Genomic DNA, 24,530 nt, shown 5'->3' with positions numbered 1-24,530 from the left:
GATTCATAGTTGTGTTTATTTCTGTGATATAGGAATGCATTTTAAAAAACTATTAGTCTTGATTGTCAAGGTAATGTCAATTTTTTTACCAATCATAATAAATAGGTGGGTCGCGGTAGTCCAGTGGGTAGAGCGTTGGACTGCTGACCGGAGGGTCCCGGGTTCGATTCCCGGGCAAGGCACTCTGGGCACCTGCAGCTCCACCCAAGCTAAAGTGATTTTTCGGGTACCAGGTCTTCCTGGGAAACCATAACCGGCACAGGGAAAGGAACTGGCCCCCCTACCCTGATGTGTGAATTTCACACGCCGTATAGGGCTTAGTACTGGGTGATCTCTACCATCACCTACTGAACCAATCTTCGGGTTGATTACTGTGTTTATGGTTTTTAATAAATAGCTTACTCTCTCCATTGATCAAACTTGATGTGATTCAAGGGCTCGTGGATTCCAATTTATTCTTCTGTCAAGGGCTACTTATAGTTTCCTTTTATGTTTATCAAAAATTACCTCAGGGAAAAAGAATTCCTGTTCAACAATTAAATTCTCTCCTGATTGCAATGTCACTTATGAATGAGATTTGTTACTTTTATATTATTTTATTATTGTTGGTATTACATATAAAATCATATTTAATTTGGGTATAGTGATGAGATTTTGGGAATTGAATTCAAATAAGGCCATGGAGGTAGACAACGTTCCCTTTGTAACTACATGAAGGTTTAGGAGAAAATGGGTGGAGTTTTCATGGACTAATTAGTAGTATTTATCGAGAAAAATTTTGGCTGGAAAATTTCATCAGATCATTGTTAGTTCCTATTCCTAAAAGGGAAAGGCAGTTGCCTGCAAGGACTACGGAACCATAAGTTTGATTTCACGTGAAACTAAAGTGGTACCTATGATTATTGATGAGGGGATGGAGAGCTGGGCAAATGATATCCTTGGGTGTGATCAGTTTTTGGGTTCAGGAAGGAGAAGTACCCTTGATGCAATAGCCTCAGTAAAGAGGTCATTGATAGAGAGGAACATGAAGTGCAATCAGGATTTATTTGTTTTTTTTATCGATTTTGAAGAGTCTTTCAATTGACTTGGTGGGTTAGTATTAATCGATGCATACAGAAGGTAAGAGTAGATGAATAGGTAACTTATCGGCAATTAGTCCATGTCTCAGACTACTGAGGTGCATTCAGCAGGTGGAGAGTCAGGGTGGGCAGTGCTGGGCAGGAGAGTAAGACCCCAGAGAAATAATAATTATATGTATAATTATTCGTATTGTGGTTGTGCTAACCTTTAATGATTTGTGCAAGTATTTTTTTAATAAATGAAGTTGGGTATGCTTATAGGCTCCCAATCCAGACCATCCAATAATAATGCAATGCTTTGTGTTAATTTTTAATCATTTTTCACTCAAGAATAGCTTTTCTCTGTATTTAAATGGATTATCAAAATCAGGTACGGCTCTTAGCTCCTTCCTCATCTCTCTATGTCTTCTTCCTTGTCCAAAACTGTCCCGTGACTGCTTTCCTGCTTGTTGCTGACATGAGTACAGGACCTTACTTCAACTTTCTATTTTGTTTGTTAGACAGCAAGAAAACTGTGGCAAATATTTGAGCAAATCTAAGGCTAATTATTACTAAGAAACATGCATCAATGTAAAATCATAATAGTTTAATTGACTTGCTAATGAGAATAAATAGTGAAACTATTTTCAATATGCAAGAGATGTTAGATGTCTCTTAGAGGTTTTAGTGTGATATCAATTGTGATATTAAATGCTAGCCTGTCATGTGTTAAGTCACTTCAAAGTTAAGAAAATTGTAATTTTTAACTGTTTTAAATTACAAAACTTATCTATGGTTTTGATGATCACGTGCTTATTTTTTGTCTCAGTCAGTAATGAAGAAGGGAATTAGAAAAAATATGTAAAATAGCCATATAACCACTATTAACTAACACTGAGCTATGTGCTCCTTTTTGTTAAAATGTGTATAAGTTTCAAAGGTCTGCATGGAAGGTAAAATCTTTAATGATATAAAAAATGTATACTAAAAGATCTTCCACTCTGAAACAGTTATTAACGTGACAAATATGTGCAACTCACAATCAGTTTTTTTTTAATTCTGAAGATACGGAAATCATCTCTGTAGCACGATGTATACTCTGTGCCTGTGGTAAAAATGTCGGCATCCGTCATCATGAATATTATGCATTGCCTCGCCAGAAATACAGGGTGCAGCAACATAACTTCCTTTTTTCAAATGCAAAACGCTTTCAAAAAAGGAAGTTATGTAGTTATGTTGCCACACCCTGTATTTGACAATTGTCAAACCTCTCAGAACCTGATGATATAAGGGCACGACTTGTAAATCAATCACTATGAGCTTCATAATTACAATTTTTGTTGTGCATGTGGCATGACTTATCAGAGAATTTGTAGGCCCTTTTTAAAATATTAATGGCCCATTAACATTTAGTAAATGCATACTTTAAAGTTTCAACCAAAAGTATACATTGAGAAGTCTGTAAAAGGTGTGGTCTATTACTTACTAATGTGCAAACTAATTGGATGAGTTTTGCATGAAATGATATTTCTTCACAGTTTTTTAACTTTTTTATTGTATTTAATAATTTCATTTCTTAATATTCAATGACACAATTGTGCAATCAGTTTATGACACCAGAATTACAGATGCACATCTTTAGAACTTTACGAGTATAGTGCTATATTACAATATCAGGGCAGAGCAAAACATATGCACTTGGTAGTATATAAGAACATAATTATACCAAAAGGAAATATAGGGAGAACATTATCATCATTAACAATAAAACTCTCAGTACCAGAACTATCCTCTCAACATAATGGTTTATAAGTACAGGTCAATCCTCCAGGACCCTTATGTATCTTTCAGTGCTTTAGTTGAAGCCACTTACAACCTCTTATTATAACTCTTATTACCTATTTTTACATTCTCCAACACTTAATGTGCATTATGAAAATATTATTTGTGCGAAGCCATTGCTTTATTTAAGTTGATGGTGCACCAATAATTTTGTAAAATTTCATTCCTTGATTAATTTGAAATAATATTTGTGAACAAGCATGAGTTTTCCATTACATGTGAGAAATAATTTTGAAGCCGTAGATGCTAGATTCACTTAAATGGATACACACATCAACATGGAAATGAATATAAAATGTCTGAGCTGACCATTTCGTCAGCAGTTCGCTTACCCCTGAAATATGTTCACTTATACTCACCCTACAGTTTACGTATAAAACAAGGTTTCTGCCATCAGCTTTGAAGCTTGAATGGCAACAAACATCACAAAACAACAAAACAGCCAGACTCATTGATAATAACTTTGGAATGGGTCAAAAGAAAGGGTGAGAGATACAGTGGAAAGGGTACAACACTCTTGGGTTGAAAATTGCAGGGTTTTCAAGTTATTTAAAACCACTCGTTAGGTTTTTATTGAAATTATCTGAAAAATGAAATCATTATTGTTCTTTTAATTCTTTTGGTTCATTTTATTTTATTTGATGCACAAAGCATCTCCTCCGATGGTTACACAATAACGAATATGAATTGTTTTACTCATAAATAAAAACTTTTTTTGAAACAAAAGACCCGCTTAATATATTTAATATCTTCCCTTTCCTTAGACGGTGCCTCTTGTAGAATAGAGTTACTAAAAGAGTTGATAGATGGTTGATGCGGGATGGATGCATGTAAAATCCCTTTTAGCTTAGCTCTGTGAGAGGTCCAAATAGATAGACAGCTGGGCAGTTCTCATCAGCATTGCCAAGAAATTGTGCATAAAGCTCCTGATAACGAGCTAATGTAAGTCCTCCACGCCGCCTGTCATCATCCTGCAGAAGAGAAAGTAGTTATATATAAATAAATGCGGAAGCATGGCAAGCTGTCATACTAAGAGCAGGCAAACATTACAGTTAAAATGCTGCTCATGTTATTATGAATGCTTAATATCTTGAAAAAATATTAATAGCAGATTAAAAGAATATTTGTTTACAATAATATTATCTTGGCATTCGATTCTTCTAATGTTTTTCAAATATGTGGACCCACCATAAAAGTTTAAGAAATGTATTGAAAACTTGTGTTAGTGTTGACTGCTGTTTTGTAGTTGTATTATGATATTTTCAAATTGTGTTATCTTAGGTAGACTGAACAGCATCCCATCATAATAAATTTCATAAACTGAAGGCAAATGATACATCTCCTATTAAGTAAACATAGTAAATAGCTTGCAAATCTGTACATTCCTATAAACCTTGTTGGTTTATTACAATGAAAAGAGAATGAGTAGCAATTTAAAATTGTAAGATTGCACTCCTTGTGTTTAAAGTTGCCATTTTTCAGGGAATAAATGGTTTTATCCATTTAAATTAGCCTTTCATTGCAATGGCTGTAATTATATTCCTTTTAAAAGGAAACAATTTTTCTGATTCATTGAAAATATTTCAAATTAGCAAGTCATTTGATAGAAAGTGTTTTAGAACTATCACACATCTCATTTGTTTTTAAAGCTCTCTAATGAAATGCCATCAAACCCTTTTGCATCTAGATGCTGGATTTATTTTCATAATTTTATGATTTTTTTCTGCATATTATCATAGCAAATATTAATGGAAAAGTGAACAGTGTGGTGTGAATTACCCGATTAGCAGGTCAACAATGAAATGAGACGTGCTTTTTTCATACTTTGTAGAAGAGAATATTTGGTGAAAATAATTATTTGCAAGTATATATTAAGTAAAATTATTGATATCCAATGCATAATTATTGGCTGCATCAGCACAGGATTGTATGCTTCAGCCCAGCAGATGAAATGATTTTATTTAGTGGGAAAAATGATAGATAGTAATTGAATCCTCTAAATAGGTTCTGAAGTATTTTAATAGGCGCTAAGAGATTCTCAATGATAGGTTAATAACAATTGTTCATGTATACTGAATGACCACAATTGGATTTTATTGGCTGAAGGAGTATACCTGCATTCTGATGACAGAAATGTTTCAATCTTGTATCTCTTTTCATAATCACAAGCACCACATCCTCCGTCACATACGTTATCTGATGATGATGCCCTTTCCTTACTACCCTTTTTTGTGATCGTCTGTCATTATTAATTCCTAATAAATAAGATGCTGTTTGAAAGTGAAATTCAGAAGTTGTTAGGGAAACCTATATTTGTTTCATCCAAAGGCAGTATTTATTTATTTTATAATCAATGATATAAAATGATATGCTACATAGAACAGGGAGAAAGTTTTGATAATGGCACCAGCAACACTGCTTAATGGAAGGATTTTACGAGTAATATTAATTTTAATTAGCATGACTGTGTGCCATGCCCTTTATTTCCATGCGGTCTAACAATTTACAGACTATATGCTGAAGTATGAAGAAGAAGGTTTTGTGAATGTGATGACAATGCGACTATGGATAATGTCCCTATATGTACAAGGCAATATCTCTCTTCATTAATGAAAATGCTTTTATATATCTTAAAAGGGGGTTATAATATAAAGTGCACTACATATATTATATTTTCCTTCTGTTATGAATATATGATAGGAAAAGATTATACTTTTTTATAAAGACAATTTGCATTGAATACCATGGAATTATGACCACATTGGATTTCTAGTTTTTATTTACTTACATTAAGAAGCTTGTTATAAGCATCATCAAGAACTTCAACGGTGTCAAAAGGGCTCCTGGTGATGCAATCATAGCGGAATTCCTCTGCTCCAATCACTCCATCCCCTGAATGCAAATGAATTATATAATAAAAATTCATTCTTAAAAATGTGCATGCACTCTTATTCACAGTCTAAGTTGAATAGGCCTTTATTTTAACGTAGTAGATATCAAGTACTGAAGCATTTTAGCGAAGCCAGTCACCAAGGGATGTTTACCTGCATTTGTCCATTTATTAAAAAATTCAAGTCATGGCTATTATGTATTTTTGAAACTTCAAAGCTCCTTGGAAAAGGTACAACATCACATCAGTCCTATAATAATGCAAATTAATTTATAGGAAATGATATGCGTTGGGAATGATGTTATTTATCCTCTGATTATAAAGAAATGACCTGGTGATTCTCTAAATGGCAAAGCTTTGAATTTCATTAACAATAGTCGATAAGAAGCATATGTTACCATATTTGACTTCTTGTGTTTTATTACCAAATAACAAAAATGAATAAATCTGTGAATGGGTTCATAAGATTACAAGGATGAAGCAGAATGTTAACTGCCACTAGATACATTTAAGTAGGACATGCAGGCTGATGTTTTGGCACAAGAGGTTAGCTATGCAGAAAAGATTTCAAAAAACCATTGCATGGTATCATTGCACTTACTTCACAGTGATAGTAGCAGCAGATCCTGGCAAGTGATTTTTCTGATTAACACACTTTTCAATGTAATCAGGTAAATACCCAAAAATAACTTAAAACTGGATCACTGCAGGCAAAGTTATTAGTTTCATACATTTTCACATTTTGAGTAAAACCACATGAAATGTTTCAGAATGTATACTACACAAACTTATTCTAAGTACCCATATACTTCTGTTTGTACATCTATCTAATAATATCCCTTCCCAGCCAATTCAAATACCTAAGCCAAATAATAATTATGAAAAATATTAAAAAGCAATTGCCATAAAAACACATTTTCTAATGACTTATTTTGATAGCTTTGAATTGTTCAAGTAGGAGCTCCACCTCACGAAATGAGAAAGCATTTATTTTTTTTGTTTGCTTAAAGAAAGAAAATTTAGAAAATCCACCAGGTAGGTTAAAAACTTACTCCAAATGAAAAATGGTGCATCTTGTGATATTCATATTTTAGCATGAATATTTCAGCTAATATCTAGGTTTATAGGTATTTACTTTTCAGTATGATATATTTTTCATAATTATTCAAAAAAAGCATTGTCATTGTGTAACTAAATTAACACTTTGTAGTCATTTGAGAGGGATTGAGTTCATTCAAGTAGAATAGAAAATTGGCATTTTTAAGCAAGCTACATTTTGAAGGTAGTCACTCATTTAGTATTTTTTTGCTTCAAAGATTATAAATCGTCTTCCTTCAGCTGGATAATATAGGACCAGAGGCCCTGGACAGCCATGTGGATGGGCAAATCGTATCTATTTTAATGAGGTTGGTTTTTTCACCACCTACAGCAGATGACCCTTGCATCACAGTTTGCTGTTGTGACCAAGAATATGTCTCCCCAAATTTAACTTAACTCAACCACCAAAATAAACAACACTTGTGTCTTCAGGAGGCTTCAAATCTTTTGCTATGATTAACTATCAGAGGACTCAATTCCTGTCTTTGAATATAAGTAGTATTCCATAGAGTAAAAATATTTCTAAATGGTTTTGCAAGAATATAGCATTTTGTCTCTACAATGTTGAATAGCATAACTGATCCACGACATTAGGAATTTTGTTATTTAGAGGGGAAAGTTTAACTTAGAAAAGAATTTTATAAATAATGCCACATGGGGACCATGCAAAATGTAATGTATGTGGTCATGGAAGAGAAGGTTTTCGAAAGAATAAATGCGATTGAATATTCAGTGGATCATCTAGAAAAATCAGACAGCTGTCTTTTTGCCTCTTGTTATTCCTTGGTTAAATCTCTGCAAATTAATTGAAACAGGTAGCTAATACTAAGGAGAAGGTAAATTTCATAGGTAGGTACAGCATATAGATGCACTATTTCCCAAGCACTGCAGAGCAGCAATGAGTATGTGTATTGAAACAAGGAATTTAGAGCTAATTTTTGGAGAATGTTTTAGTATTTTTACCAAAAGTGTGCATGCACTGGGGTTTTGTATTTCCAGCATATCATTGCAAGGATCGTGAATATACTTGCATTATAAATTTGAATATTCGAATCATAGGCGAAGTATTTACAATAATCTTGTTTGGGTTAAGGAAAAATCATGTTACTCCAGTTCCATCACTGTTCAATATTCTTGTGGAGAAGGCAGATTAAGGGGACAATAGTTTGAAAAATAGATTACCACTACTGGTTATACAAAATTGCGTCCCTTCATCATCATGAACGAAACAATTAATTATCCATTTAAACTCATCTCTTCTGGCCCTTTATTGTCAGCTGTTGCTTTTCATAGCGTGTAACCTCTTTACAAATCACATTAAATTTTCAGGATGGTTGAGAAGTAGGCCAAAAAACTAATGTAATAATAACTTATTAGACTATACTACCATGCGTTTTTACTGAAGCCATTATTGTTTTGAGATACCCGATTCCTTAGGGAGAAAAAACAAATTTGATTTTACCAATGCGCGTAGGTTTGATCAGAACACTTTCACGTCCTGACCGTGGTTCGTTTAAGGTTTTATATAATGAAGGTAAATCAATCTCTACATCTCCAAATGATTTATTTTAAGCGTTAAAGTTAAAAACAAAAAATTAACAAATGTTTTGTTAAAGTATGGTAATGCACATAATTTTCTGAAGCAAAACAATGGCATCATGATAAACGCATGTTGTTAGAGGTCGCGCGTGTCTCTTTAGCTAAGCGGGAATTTATATCACCTTAACTTAAGTTGATATTTTAGAAACAGCAGTGGCCTGAGAAGCTCCTGGGAGCCTCAGGCTAAATTTAAATTTACATTGCAGTGACTATTTGGTACAATATTCCTTTTAATTTAATATCATATATTAAATCGAAGTTAACATCGATTGGTTCGCATATAGTTGGTATCTAACAGTTATACTAATGAAGGGACGACAGGAAAGAGGAAAACATCAGATTTCATATTCCAGATCAGGTATTATATTATCTCATTATATTAAATTTTAAATTATCAATCATTAAATTAGTTAAGATAATCGTTGAAATTTATCTTACATCATATTTTCCTCGGGGTCAATTTCTAAGGTTTTACGATGGCAACATTTTTTTCTCATGGCGGTTTTGTTCGGTTAGCAATAACCGCTTGATCCGGGTTACCATTGCTTTTGAATTACTTTGCTGTTATTATTATAAGTCGAGTATATCGTTATTATCACATAAATATATTACATTAGATTACTTAATACATTTAATTGAACATTGCCACCTTTTCTATTTCTTCAAAATTTTATTTTTTTTCATTAGATCATCTTGTTTCGATGGATCATTCCAATTCCCTTGTCTGATCATAGAGTCAATTTTTTTGAAGTACGTGGAATCCGTAGCTTTGGAGCAGAGTGCATTATGAATACAAGTGGCAACCATTCATCGGGATAACGGTAAGTTGCAATTAATCAAATGGCCGTTGGGGCTTTTCGTATAACTACACACGCCGTTGTACTTGCCTGTAAAATGATTGAATCGCTTTCAATATTCAAATTGAAGGAAAGTATTTGTATCACATAGAACTGGCGGGAATTTTTTTGGAGCAAAAATGTTCTTCGGAAAATTAATGTTCCGGCGTAAATAATTTTAACACATTTGAATTGAAACTATTTTGTCGTAGCTCACCGCTGTAGCGCGAGAATGTCAAGGTTTCGGGCTTACAATAGACAAGATCAATTTCTGTCGTTTTTAAGGAGTACACAAATGCATTCATTAATCACCGCATATGTACATTTAAGTTTATATGACGTGGTATATCAGCACATCAATGGTGACACAATAGCTGGACTTAATAAGTTCATGGCCTTATTTAACAAGCCGATTGATTTTATTCCTAAAGTCGCTCTGCTTAGTTACAACGCTGATTTTTCATTACTAGGACAGTATTCAATTTAAAAAATATTTTAAGATAGAATTTTGACCATATTTCGAACGAGTGATTTCAAAATAGTTGAAGAATAAAGCTTCATAGCTCACTAGGTTTTGATTAAGTTAAAATTGAAAAAAGGAATTGGTGAAGTTATAATTAACTGTTAAGAGATTAGTCTATTTAAAAAAAACTTATCTGAACCGGAAATATCAATAGGACCGGAGGAATGGAAGATAATGCAGGCAGTATGTAGGAATTAATTGGGGAAAGGAGATACTTGCCTCTAAGGGTTCTTGCCAAATGACCTATTTCTCGCTGTCAAGTTGAGAGCTCTACAAATAATACCTTTGCATGGAATTGATTTTGATTTTTCATGTTGATTTTTCACAGTTTCCCTTTTGTGAAAACTCATCAAAATTATTGACTGGCACAATTACCTAAGATAAAGTATATCTGTGCATAAACTCAGATTTTCGGTCGACGACCGATACGCTGGTTATTAACAGTCGTGTGTTATTTCACTCTGAATGATTTCGCCGTATCAACGATTCTTCATCAACGACGCCTTCCGACAGACTTGATGGCGTAGCTCAAGTATTCCACGATGATCAAGCGTATAATCTTTCGCGGAAAAGTTACAGTGTATATATATGTAAGTGTCAAAATGATGCGCTTCTGCTCAGGTGGATGTAGAAAAAAATTAATTTATTTGATTGTGACTAAGTTAATGTTAGTTAAAGTGATTATCGGAAATGACTTTTTTTCGAATCAAATAATGTTTTAATGCATAGATTTCGGCATTTTATACTTGTAATTGGCATCAATACACGGAATGAAATTTAGCTTCTAATCGGAGCTCTTCAATGCCTTCTTCAAGCCTTTAAGCGTTAGTGTGCGTGATTTTCCGTATGCTAGTCCTTCCTGAGAAGACAGAGGATCCGGTCCCTCAACCCTGGTTTGTGGATTTCACACTCCGTTGAGTTATGTGCGAGATGAGCCCCTCACCCATCAAACCAAATTTCTGGTTGATTACTGTTTTGATTACGGAGTTCAACCTTTGCGTTGATTGGGGGGGGGATGCGGTTGGGGGAATTTAGTGCGAATACTTTTTTCTAGAGTACCATTGCAGGTATCAATTATTAATATGGAATAATACCAAAAAATAGATTCAATGCGTGTGCACAGCTGTACCAAAATTTTAAAATACCACATTTGTAAAATTCTCCGCTCTTTGTCAACGATTCAGACGGAATTTCAGTATGGGAGACGGGGGCAAAAACAAAAAAATCTGAAAGCATCAAATAAATTGTTTTAATGACGTTCTGAATTCAAATGTCATGTTAGGTGAATGAAAATCAGCTGATAACTTAAAACATGATCGAGGAAGAAAGTGTGATTTTCTTGCGTGTGTCATTCATCCTCCTTCTTTATCATCAATGACAGTGTAAAAGAAAATATGTAAGTTATGCTTGGTACCAGTATTCACGTAAAGAAAAATACTGTAATTCAGAATTCAAAGAGCGATATACTCATGTTATTTTTCTGCAACCTCTTGTGTTTTTTCCTAATCAAACCTCATATCATCTTAGTCCAACCTTCCAGCTCCAGATTTCTAAATATATAGGCTGCGTTTCTATTTATAATGCTCAAATCTCGTCATGAATTATTTTTTGTGAAAGCAAAACATCCAAGGATATTTTTTGTTTTCCAAAGTTTTTCAATTGTAAAATTTCGCTGTTCCCAACGCTTAAAAAGAACACGACTGGCTTGTCAAAATATTAAGTAAACAAGCCAGGAAATTTAGATGAAGAGTGGCTGTATCTTCGGTTGTTTATTTAAAGGAAGAAAGAAGTGTTAATGATTGTCAAAACAATTAAATCACTTTGAGCCCTGTCAGGTGTCAGTAACGCATTCTAAATTTTCTCTGCAGCCATTAGCGGGGGGGATCGAGATGGTGCGGGGGCTAACGTACTGGCTTCCCACCATGAGGGCGCGGGTTCAAATCCCGGCGGTGTTGAATATTTTTCAGAGGTATCTCGATCCCTACTTGAGGTGCTTTGTGGAGGGCACTTTGAGTGAGTACGCCGTCCGTCGGATGGGACGTTAAACTGCGGACCCCTTGGCGCCTTTCGTAAAGAGTAGGCTAATGCCGACGCCGGGTTTCTCTCCACCCTTCATCCTTTCCTATCCATCCCCTATGGCGCAAATGACCTTAGCTGTCGGTCGCCTCCCCTCAAAACTACTACTACCCATTAGCGGAAGTCCATTCCTGGAAGACGCGTCTCATACTTGCCAAATAGTCACCGAAGTTGCTCAATGAGTATGAAACTCGTTCTCATAGAGCACCTATTCAAATATTAAACTAATTGTGATGGAGCACACCTACCTTTTTGAAAAGCGGAATTAATTGTGTTTTTATCATCATTGAAACCCAAGCACAGTAATATGCGCCATAAGTTCTTTTCGAAAGTACAGTATTTCTAGGTGTAATTTCAGGAGCGTAGCGTTGATTGATAGATGGTAATTGTGATTCACGAGTAATAATTACAAGATATTGATAATGCTTCCCAACGCGGACTCTCACAACCCATTTGGCTAGCTAGAAACTTCACAAATTGGATGAAAAATAAATTTAAGAAAGGTAGTAGTTAAAGCAAAATATTTTCTTTTTTCTAGCAGTGGTAGCAACATCAAAAGGTTATATTTTGAATTTTTTCTCAAGATGAAGTCTCTTTTCCCTAGATGTATGCATTGGTGTCAAACGACAATTGAAGTGTCTTCCTTCAGTTCTACTGATATGAAAAGAAACCGTTAATCTATATCAAGCCTTGCTAAGAAATCTTTTACTTCATTCAAAATGTCCATGGAATAGTGCTTGATGTATTGTGAATGGTAGTTTCCCCAATTGTTAACAAGGAAGAGTTGATGCTGCCTCCAGTCCATCTGTTGGGACATAACCCTATTACTTTCGCGTATAAAGATTGTTTCATCTCGCTCAAGTGCCCATAACCTTTCTTAAGGGACCGTTAGCTTTTAACCAGTGGACATAGTGGAAGTTTTTCAACGTACCATTAGCTATGTTTTTTTAAATAATTTTTTCGAAGAAAAAGATTATTTTAAAGAAGAAAATAAAAACTGTGAAACGATGGCGGTCTATTAATGTTAATTATTCCCAGAAAGGTGGCTGGGGATTCTTAAATGAGTCGTGCCGCGATGCTCGGCAAGTTCGCGCCACCAGACGGAATTATTAGGCGCGGTGATGACCTAGCCAAACATTTGGAAGTTCCGCTGGTTTTTATATTTCGCCCCTGTCTCCAGTCCTCGCCAAAGAGTTTTTCCGTCCTCCACCAGCCTCCTCCAACACTCGTGCTCACCTCTTCCCACACTTTCAGAGAGATGCCACCTGTCCCCTTCATCTTCTCGTCCCCAGAAACGTTCCGCCGCCCACCATCAGACGCGCGACCACGTGAAAATGGATAAGCGAACGCAAAACACAAAAAACTCACGTGTTTCAAAACAAGTCTATTTTAACCGCTTATTTTCTGTAAGAAAATCCAATAGGAAATTCTTTTGTTGGGGGAAAGGGGATAATATTCTGGAAGAATCCCACCATTGAATCCCGAGTGATTCCTACTCAGCATGAACCTCGTTTGGACCGTTTCCTGAAGTGTCTTAATTGGGAAAATCAGACATCTTGTGACAAAGCATCTTGAGATTCGAGTAAAAACTCTATTAATTTCCATAAAAACTCTAATGTGGTACAACATCAATACAAGTGGTTTCAGCCATCAATATCAACGGTACACCGATATTATTTTCAGGTGGCATTTCATATTTGTACAGCCAGTTGTAACAAATAATGTGGCATCATAGGATGACTAGAGATGTAACCTACCTCGGTGTGAGTAACTTTGGTGGTAGAAAAAGTAGGAACACTTGGAAAATGAGGTTTATTGAGACGATTTTTTTATTTTATGATTTTTTGGAAAATTACCCATATGTCAGTTTGAAAATTGATAAAAACTGAGTAAAATATTGAATGAAAGAAAACGTAGCTAATGCTGCGACGTGTATACGTGCAGAAGTAGGAACTTTGCCATTTATTCATCACATTTTCCCATTAGGCAGCATTCAAATATTTAACAATTTGAATACAGACTGAAATCACAGCAGTATTTGCGGCTTAGTGGGGATATGTTAAAAAGCAAGGTGGATGGAATCCTATTGGTTGTCAAAGGAATACTTTTAATGTGACTTGCTAATTAAGGAGACGTTTACACGATATTTGGTGACGATGACATTTGCACTTTGCACTTTAAAGTTTTTCTGGAGTCTATAATGAGACGTCGGCCATGAATTTTCCGGTTGCGACCGGGCGAGATGCCCCTGATTCTTTCCCCCCCCGCATCCTTCTTCCTCTCTCTCTCTCTTTTTTAAAATTAATCTTTCACCCCTTTCTCCCTCTTCCTCCGTCTCGCTTCTCCCGCTGGAAACTCGGGCTAATCAGGATCCCACCCGTAACCCTTTTTTTTTATAAAAAATGAAGCCGCAGGTGAGTCGGACGGGGTCTTTCATATCCCTCCTGCCCCCTTCCTTCCGCCTTTACCTCCCCACCTCTTCCTCCCAACCCTCTCTCTTCCCAGGCCACGCAATTATTTATTCCTCCTCTTCCCCGGGTATCTCGCCGCCATTTCCCCCTCGGCTCTGGGAAGCGATCGACCCCCGTGGCGTTGCTCTTGATTGAGCGGCGGTTGATGATACAGCGGCGATGAGGACTGCTGGATGGGGTGATTAGTGCCCTTTTTTGGACGGGAAAAAATGCCGGTATTCTGGCTCTTCTGGGTGAAATTTTTATTTTAATGGGTTTCTACCCCGCGCATCAAAGTTCGGTGCTAATGTATAGTGCCTGTTCTGGAAATACCAGTAGGTGACTTCTTGCGATTGTGACGATACGGAAGGAACTGAGTGCCAGTCCATGGTTTACTTGAACGGGTACATCTAAGATACTTTGAAGCACATTTACTTTATAGAGTTAAGAGCAAATATCAAAGCGAAGTCACGCACATTTTTTTCTGTTAACTTAAGTAATGTTGGGAACTGACGGGGATTTTATGGCTGCCTTTCGTGAGGATGAGTGCCAAATTAATATCCTGTTTTTTTCGTGTTGCCGCATTCTAAGTTTTATTGGAAAATAGCATCCCTTGCAAAATATTATCTTGCCTAATGCTTTATGTTGCAATTCCATTTTAACTTAGAAAACTCATCTAGGTAAAGGAAACTTACAAAAGTTACAAAAATACATTTTAATCTCCAATCCCACGGTATGAACACATAACTTCCACCGTGGCAGATTACGTTTTCAAGCTATCGTTTAAAAGGTTAATGAAATAATATGTTTTACAATATATTTTCATGAAAAAAACGATAAAAAAGTAGTGTTATTACTGTATACATTATTTCCGAAAGTACAGCATTCGATCAAATTTTCTTAAACACCTATTTATCAGTGCTAATATTGACGCAGATTTTAATTTATGCATTGATGCACTCGTACGAAAGTACGGCATTATATTTATATGTTGAGTGTCGAGCCAGTGATATCAACAATTGTTTCTGTGTACTCATCAGAAAATACCATTATGTAAGTATATCCCATCTTTAATACATTTCGCGTGTAGTAGAAACGGTAACGGGCGAAGCTAGGGTGTCTAAAAACGGGCACTGGGGTTCAGTCGTTTGCAGGTAACGGAGTGAGCACATGATCTCTAAAGTTACCATAAGATGCATTAAGTATTCATGAAAACGTAAGGTACTATACAAGAGCAATCTTGGAGGTGGATCTCTTTTTCGCGTACGCGCCAATCGGGAAAGTATTGGAAAGTCCATCCTGGGGACGGGGATATTACGGCCGTCCTAGAAATTTACCTAGGCCCTTGAAGATATCTAGCAATGAGGTATCACAATGCGAAATATACATTTGATAGGCTCTCGTGAGTGCACACTTTTCGTAATACTCTGAACCTCCTGTTAAGATGTGTTTGAACATTGCTCTCGTGCAAATTTGCCCTACATGTATCTCATTCAACAGAATCTCTGCGATAAGTACATTGATTTACCTAATAATGATGTTTTTTCAAAAGATAAAATCCTGCAGTGTCCTACTTATGGCATTTAATGCTGGGTTTAGTCTCTCTTCGGTTTCATAGACCGCCAGAAAAAGTAATATGGATAATCAAGCTCAGAAAATTTATCATTAGTAAGTACATATTATATTTTCTTCCTCTCGAATTCATCTCTCTCAGTTTGTTAGAGTTTTTGGGAAAAATCCTGTGATGTGCAAGGTAAAATTCATTCGAGGTAAAATTTGTAAAAAATTATCAATGTTTAATTTTGTCATAATTAATAATAGGAAACAAAGCCATAGCAAGAATACTCGTACAATTTGGATCCATTCACATTCCCCATCTTCCGCCGATGACCTCATTGGGCGTGGTACTTACCTTAAATGATCGCCACATTATTCAGGCCGGTTAATGCGGCGAGATTGGATCTCTCTGGCCAGTTAACTGATTTAATTGGCTTACTTTCCGCCATTTTAATCGCTCGATTGAATTTTACGACCCATTTTGTTCTCGCACGTAGCGAAAGTTAACCCCTTTTACAGCTGTGGCCTCAAAGCCTTCCTGCCCGCAAGATTGAATTCATACCTTTCTCTGATCTGTGGGCCGGCCTTCTCACCGCACCGCGTAAAATAGACGCCCGTGTGAGGAATGGGTCCTGGATTAGGGAAGCCAATCGAGAAGTTTGCCAAATACCGACTTATGCATCCCCAGGGATGACTGGCATACGAGTAAACGTTTTCACCGGGGGAGACAAAAAACGGCGTGTAATTCATAGGCCCTCATATTTATGGGGAGGCTCCCTCTTACACCCTTCGCTTTATTTTACAAATGTCTACGGTCCGTATAACTTAAGCACGGTAATGATGAAGTAATGTAAGGTGCACTTCATTTTTTTACTTCCCTAGGAAAATCCTTTGCCCTCACGAAGAGGTAACTCGTATGACTTATCCAATGGTGTTTTCAATTTTTTCCCTTGAACTCAAGAAGAAATGCTGTCAATAAATTAACAAGATGAAATAGAAGTTACTTTTAGTATCGACGACTGAAAAAATGGTTCGAATTCTTGTACATTGTTGTTTTTGATTTCCCCGAATGATGATGTTGCATTCTTTGGGGCGACACATCCAGCGGTCCAAATATTTATTGAACATCTTCTGCAGCATAAAAGATTACTCTAAAGTCAACCTCGGAGTAGTGATTTAGGGTTTTGTACCACTTTACTCTTTACTGCCCCAGAAAATCCTTCGCCCACACGGAAAGGGACCATGGAACTTCTTAATTGATGTGAACTCAATTAATTGATGATAAATATACAAATACAGAGTATTAATAAGGAATTGTCCCTATTTTGGTGTGGAGGATCAGTTTTTTAGACATAGGCAAATTAATTTCTTACATTTGAACGTTGGGAGGGGATTACTATTAATTGGATATTTCTCAGTCTTTAACGCGTGGAAAGATGTGGGGCAGCGTCATTGAAACTATGTGACAGGTTGAAAAATAGCTTAATGCATATTTTTGTACACTTAAAGGAAGAAACTTACCCATTTTTCAATTATCTAAAGTTGTTTTTATTTGTTAGAAGGTTTGTGTACCGGGAAATTTTTTTGAAAAAAGTGAAGACTGATGTACTCGTAGTTGGGACGAAGTCTGGACAATCTCTCTCTACTCTAGGGTTCAAACCATAAGAACTTCAAAAAAACCCACTCGGTTTTATGAAAGAGAGAGTGAAAAAGATTACCCTGAACATTTTTTTCTTTTAACAAGTCAAATTTTCTTTAAGAAATACCTGAAACTACACGGTGGCACTATTGATAAAGACTTATTTTAAAATACCTCTTCAAGCAGGAAATCCATTGAAGAGAAACACTTTTCCTCTGTGATTCTTGATTCTATATGATACAACTCTACAATTCTATCGAACGTTTTTCGTAAAACTGGAGTTGGGACATATTTTCGTCAAGTCCCTCTCCTACTCACCGTTCACGTCAGAAGTCTTAAACCTGGAGTCGATGAACATCTTCATGGAGTTTGGGAACTCTTGGTATCCCTTCCCGACACACAAGTTCTGCACGGCTTGTTTGAATTCCTCCACGGTCACCTGTCCATCCTGTCGTACGGTGACCACGACCACGTGATGTTAATCGGGAAAGAGGAGGGTAAAGGCCAATGTGGAGGTTACCAGGGTTGAAGAGAACGAAAATAGTGTTAAGAATCAACAAGAACCACCAGGGTGGGTTGGTTCAGTGAGTCATAAAATAAACAAACTCGATTATCAATATTATTCAATTTGGACGAAAGATTCGTATGAAAGAACGAACAACAACTATGATGAAAGAGTAAAAGAATGAACGTAAATGTTTTTTTCGAGTGATTCAGACAGAGAACACGCTCAGGTCTTTTTGGTTTCACATCTGTGGAAGAAAACGCAATTATAGTTAATTATATGGGGCGTTTGCACCGTCTCCACGTCCTGGTTCTCTGCATCAACTGAAGCTGAGATAGGCGATAAACTTCTTTCCTGTAAAACCTTTCCCCGTGTTTTCCATCTTAATCTCGTTGAAATATTGTTTGCAATAATGTGGAATCTTATTTGGAAGTATATCAAAATATATATAAAATTATCTGTTAACTTTATGAGTAAAACTGTACTAGGATGTACTGTGAGGTGAGACCACACTTGTAATTTGCTCCGCAGTGGGGCTGTTGACATTTATGTTGCCGTTAAGTGAAGCATCATGATCACACTGCCTCAGTAAGGTTAAGGAATATGAATTGTGATGGTCAGGCATACTTTGGTGAGAACTACTGGTGGTTTTGTTCTCGCGTATTTTTTAAGCTTGTACGCCAAGGAAATTATGTGAAGAGAAATGGAAAGTTTTGAGGGTAAAATTGAAAGTAGACAGTGTGCATATCTAGTTAGGATATGGATGAGAAATAAATCGTCATGAGATTACAGTCATTAATGAGTTCGCCGGATGAAGTATGGTGTTAAAATTAGTCGTTTTGAACTTTTAAAGAAATACGAAGGCTAATTAATCATCAAACTACAGGTGCAAACCACCTGTATTACGGCACAAATTAGAGTTGGTGCAACACCTCATGTATTTGCGTTTCATTAGGACGAAATGGGTATAGAAGTATTTATAATGGGGTAAAATATACGTTATCTAAAAATAATTAAAGAAATGAAGAGACGAAGAATAGGTAATGGATGTAAATACGTATTATTATATGGGTTCAGTGGTATTTTTCTAAAGCATATTCTTGAAGGAAAGATTGTGAGCATTGATTTAAAACTTTTGAGTCATGTTTTTGAAGAGGAATAGAAATAGCGGGATGAACAGTGAAAAACGAAAGAAGATTCATCATGCGAAAAAGTGGAGGGAATAGTTATTAATTGGTGCTGGGATGTTCCAGTCTGTAATACTCATAGAAGGAATTGGGTCAATCAAAGATTTGTGGAGACAAGCAAATGTATTTTTTTAAGTCAACATGAAAGAATTTGGTGTAGATCGCCCAAAAACCTGTATTGCTAGACTGACAATTGGTAATAAAAATTAAAGTTTATGTTTAATGGAAACAATTTGTTTTACTTTTTGTTTTTGGTGTACATTTTTTCATATTTATGGATGGCTTTTAGCTCTGAAAGGTGAAAATTGGGGTCATGCTCGTGGTATTTCCGGAAAAGTTACTCTTGATCGTGAGGGGTGTTGAATCTACTTTACAATACGTAAATCCTACGAAGGAAAATTTTCGTTCCGAAATACTTCAGGCCATCCTATCCATGTTAAAAATTCAAGGACCGGGTAAGGGTTAGCATTTACGGACGGAGTTGTGTCGCTACGGTTTCAGCAGCGCGCCAACGGTAGCATTGGCATATGGCTGTGGACTCACCATCACGCTGGCTGCCGTGCGTTCGTCTCCTCCGCCCGTGGCGACGGAGGCTGAAAGCAAAGGGGGAGTCTAGTAAGCTAATTTGTTAGTGCATGCAGCGTACTGCGGTCCCAGGGGTCATGCACAAATTGATCTGCCAGGCGTTTTCTAAAAAAAAACAAGTCAAGCTCAAATCGTTAGTCAGGTTAGGATCAACGTCGCAACACGCAGATGAATGTTATGAGGTGAGGCAGCAAAGAAGGCATTTTTCTCTGACCGTTGATGTCAATGGTGGTGAAATTGGAGTCAATAAACATCTTCATCGCCTGTGGGAACTCTGCGTATGTCTTTCCGATGCAAGTCTGCTTCACTGCCGTCTTGAATTCATCGGTGGTGATCATGCCATCCTGTAGAAGTGGATTCGAATTCGAAACAAATGAAAGAGTTATTATGCATCGTTGATATTCATCATTAAGAAGTATACCAATGTACGTTCTTTTACATTTTAAATTTACGCTTCTTCATGAAAGGGTCACGAAAAAAAAGGAAAAGTAGCATGATTTCTGGGTCCTAGCTCTGTTGATTTGTTCCTAAATGTAAATGTTTGAACGAAGTGCCCCTATAATTCGCAAATTTAGCACAGAGTAATACAGCAATGTGGTCCATGAATTTCAAGTTCTCAGAATGTCGTAAATCTTCATATAACCCAGGGTTTTTTATACTTGGTTCATCAAAACCTCTCTGGAAGTATGTGGACAATTTTCAAAGATATTTTAGTACCGATTTAAAAATAGACTAAAATGTTTTTCTGTAACATGAGGATATTTACAATTGATTGGTGTATATTGAGAAAATAGCTTACCGTATGCAATATACATGTACTTAGATAATATTAAAAGGTCTATTGTACTTTCTTCCTATGTTTTAACTGGTTCAACACAGATAACATATAAATTAGTAACAACTGAGAATGTTACTTGGATCAAATTATATTATTTTAAGCTTAAGAATTGTAAATTTTGTTTGATTTCAATTGGCGTCTTTTTGCAGATGAAAATTTCATTTGCGACTGTAATCAGCTCTTTGTTCCTCTTTCCACTGAGACCGACAGTAGGCTGCCGTCGCGTTGATGTTTCACTTCCTTTGTATCGCTGTTGTTTTAGTATCTCTTCTACGTCTTGATGGGATCTTTTTACTTGTTTCTCAAAGATTGCTCCAATTTTCTTAGGAAAGCACTCCGCAAGAGCGTTCAGAAAATGAGACCTTACGCTCATGGAACTTTCATTTCAGAGCATGTAGTGTTAGAGAATTTTTTTCCCACCGTTTATTCGCATTTGGGATTATTGTGATGCCCCTAGAATTTCATTTGAAGATCCTTTTCAAGTCATTCCAGGCCAAATTTTCAAAATTTTCCAATTTTTTTACAACTCATTCACCTCCGTGAGTTTCCAAATTCTCGAGCAATCAAATATCAAACCCTTCTATTTCGAATTTGACCGACTTCGGAAATGTCGTCCATGTGCACTCGGAACACTTTCCTTCCACGAGAAAAACTTTCACAAGCTGTTAAAGTCTGATATAGAGGATAAAATAACACTTAAAAGTGTTGGTTTTTGATTTTCCCACCGTGGTTGATACTTTTTAATTATACTCTGATCCTTGGTCGTCCGAATCATGGAAACAGATAAATTTGATACACGTAACTTCCTACTGTTTGAATAATATTAATGGTATGATAATACAATCAACTGTCATCCAAATGTCATCATTAATTTTGATCTTTGTGATGCATTAGGTTAAATTTTTCAAGGATCATAGGACGAATTGCTAAGATTCAGGTCTCTTTGTACTTTTCTGTCTAATCAATAATGCTTTGAAACTTCTTTTTTACCAATCAATAATCTCCACTCGTCCACTTAGTAGTCGGTATTGAAGAGTGAGAACTTCTAGCAGCATTACTTCAGCATAGTCATTGGCATAAGTTTTGTATTATTTCCGACGGGTAGGAATTCTTTTACGTTACACGTGTCCATAATAAGAATTCTTTCACATTATTAGTTCATTTGAATCCTTAGCACACGAAACCATTTTGTGCTCGCTCAACGATAACAGTCCTCATTCCTTTCTTCATAATAACACACGCAACGATGAACATTTCTAAGGAAAAAATCCAAAACAGCCAAAGATAAACGCAGACGAATGAAACATAAAAATGAATTTGGATGATAAACTTTATCTAGGCTGCATCATACACGGCTTTGAGGAAATTGCGGAGTGTTTTTTTTCTTTCCATTATCTACTAAGTGAATATGAAAGAGGTTTCATGAGCAACCACGTTACTTTTCTTAACCCTTGAGCTAGTAATGCATATTAATTATGGGTTTATCATAATAAAGACTAGTTTCTTATTGACTCGTTCATCTTACGCTGAAGTGAAATCTTCCTATGTATAAGAGTATCTTGAATTTATCAGAGTACATGAAATGTGACACTATCGTATAGTTACAAACGAAATGGTAAACCCGGCACATTGCAATACAGAATTATCTTATTTTGGGTAAAAAATTTCTTTATAACTTTTCCGAGCTTGACCTTTGGTGGCAATGACTTTTGGGAAACTCACAGATATTAAGTATCCTAAGCAAAAACGTTTTTCCTCTCCTTTGCGGCATGTCTTGGTTTTTCTTCATTGTATTGCTCCTCGTAGATTTCTCTTCGCACACCCTCCAAAGCTTGTTTTGATCACTAATTTTGACGAAACACTGCTAATTGTTATAACTTGTAACTAGATTTTTAGTTGATTGGATTTTGATTGAGAATTTCCTACAAATGTTACGAATTTTGATTTATTTAATTAAGACATCTTCGTACTGCCATTCGGCTCTCTCGGACGGGCAGGAATACAAGTGCCCAAAAATCATCCCGGAAAACACAAATGATTACAAGCTGAAAAATTCAATAAAATGGCTAGAAACAGGATACAAATGAATGAAACAAATACGGAAAGGTTATAATAGTTACTTGAGCTTTGGTTTCCTTTCAGAAATTAATCTGTAATAACAACCTAATGTATCAAAAACAATAAACTATTTGTCTGATGGTAACCTCGCGATTTACAAATAGTAAAAAAAGAGAATCACAATTAACCCCTGAAAATCGGAAAGTTTCAATAATTAATGCAAATATATGTAGTGTAAAAGGCTTTGAAGCTTTTCTTCAAAACAGCCCTTAAAATCATATTGTAAAATATTTTGAATAATTGTTTCGTTGGTAACCATCTACAAGTTGATCGCTTAGATTCAACGAAAAAGGTTTACAATGCGTGCCAGCCTACGCCAATGGCACCAGCTACTGTTGAATTTTGACCTTTTTTTTGAGTAACTGTAAAAACGTCATTAGGTTACTCAGGGAACTTTTTAAGGCATAGAGGTCGACGTAATACGTGCCTAATTTAGAGCGATGATCGTTAAACACTTTACGGTGAATACTTGTATTGTGGCCCGATCACGACGCTGGACGGTTTGAACTAGTATTGATTTTCCAAATCCTTATCCAAAAATCCCGTCAATTTGAGAGAGATAACAAATTGGACGGCTAAGAAGACAAAAGTCTTAGTGCGGGTTATTCCGCTCACTCCAACAAGGTTGGTAAATTTTTTTTGTTTAGGAACAAAGTCTGCAAAAGGACCTCAAGCACCGATTGCGTTTCTATCATTGGGTTGAATAGTTTAAATCCATCATGCTCTGAACCGCGCTTGACGCAATTATTTTAATAACCGACAAAGGATGGGTTCAGTCATCATACTCGTAGTCATCGCCTTACACGTTGTCTTCTGTGTCACTGTGAAGAAAGTTCACAAGCTTAAAGGTATTTTCAATTCATCCATCAATAGTTAGAGCAAACTTTGGTACTTAAACACGCACAACCTATATAGAATATTTTAGGATAAAAACTAATCATGCACCTTAAATTTCTATTCGTGAATACAGAAGGGTTATATTGAGAAGCAGTTAAATATTTCGGAAACATTTTAAGGAAAATAAAGAATATATTTAATCAATTTCCATTATTGCTCGTGTGTAAAATCTCAAACATACGTTTTGATTCGTCACCAACCCAGCCCTTCTCAGAAAAACGGAGATAAACAAAGTTCTGCTCTTTTAAACTCAATGCGTTTTGGGGAATCAGGCAGGAAAACATCGATAGGCATTGCTACGTAACGAAGTGTTACCCTGGGAAAAAATTCTAGCTCTGTTACTTATTTATTCATTTTTTTCGGTGTATATTGAATGACAAGAGAAGGGACCTTTCTATGGTCGTAAAATCCATTCACTATCAAGAAGTTTATTTTCCCCTCTATTTAGGCAGTAGCAGTTTATCGTCTATCACAAATACTCAAGCTGAATAGCAGGATATTTTTACTGGGTTTCCTTGCGGCGATGTCTCACATTTCGTGACCACTGGTCGTTACGTTCGAATGGAGAAAAATAAGCAATACCGATATTGCATGATTATGTACGCCTCAGGTTACGACGCAATGGAAATGAGTACGTTGGATGAGAAAGAAGACTAAGGATGATTTTACGTCGGAACGGGCTGTATGACGCAGCTAATTTCGTGTATGTCCCGTGCTTTCTAAAAAAATTCAGAGACAACGAAAATCAGTGCACAAGATGGTAATTCTGGAAAAGATCACTCATTTACGAAAATGGACTTCCTTTCATACATCAGAATATGCCGGACGAAAT

The 24,530-nt window shown here is 36.1% G+C and overlaps 1 protein-coding gene across 4 annotated transcripts in view; it reads right to left on the bottom strand.

The window, feature by feature from the left end:
- Positions 1-2,595: 2,595 nt before the first annotated feature.
- Scp1 (Sarcoplasmic calcium-binding protein 1) overlaps positions 2,596-24,530 on the bottom strand; it is a 258,498-nt gene continuing 236,563 nt past the window's right edge. For 3 of the 4 annotated variants that reach the window (XM_071595328.1, XM_071595330.1, XM_071595329.1), the window contains 3 exons: positions 20,060-20,189; positions 5,689-5,792; positions 2,596-3,871 (listed from right to left, as the gene is read on the bottom strand). In XM_071595328.1, coding sequence (XP_071451429.1) covers positions 3,743-3,871; positions 5,689-5,792; positions 20,060-20,189 — 363 coding nt within the window. In that variant the 3' untranslated portion in view covers positions 2,596-3,742. Of the gene's footprint in view, positions 3,872-5,688; positions 5,793-17,886; positions 18,017-20,059; positions 20,190-24,530 lie in introns of all 4 variants that reach the window. The other variant, XM_071595331.1, reaches the window with a different exon arrangement.

The sequence above is a fragment of the Hetaerina americana genome, unplaced genomic scaffold, assembly GCF_022747635.1.
Source record: "Hetaerina americana unplaced genomic scaffold, ioHetAmer1.1.p SCAF_7, whole genome shotgun sequence".
Lineage (NCBI taxonomy): Eukaryota > Metazoa > Arthropoda > Insecta > Odonata > Calopterygidae > Hetaerina > Hetaerina americana.
The sequence above is the reverse complement of the archived record's forward strand: the minus strand, read 5'-3'. Positions and strand labels throughout refer to the sequence as shown.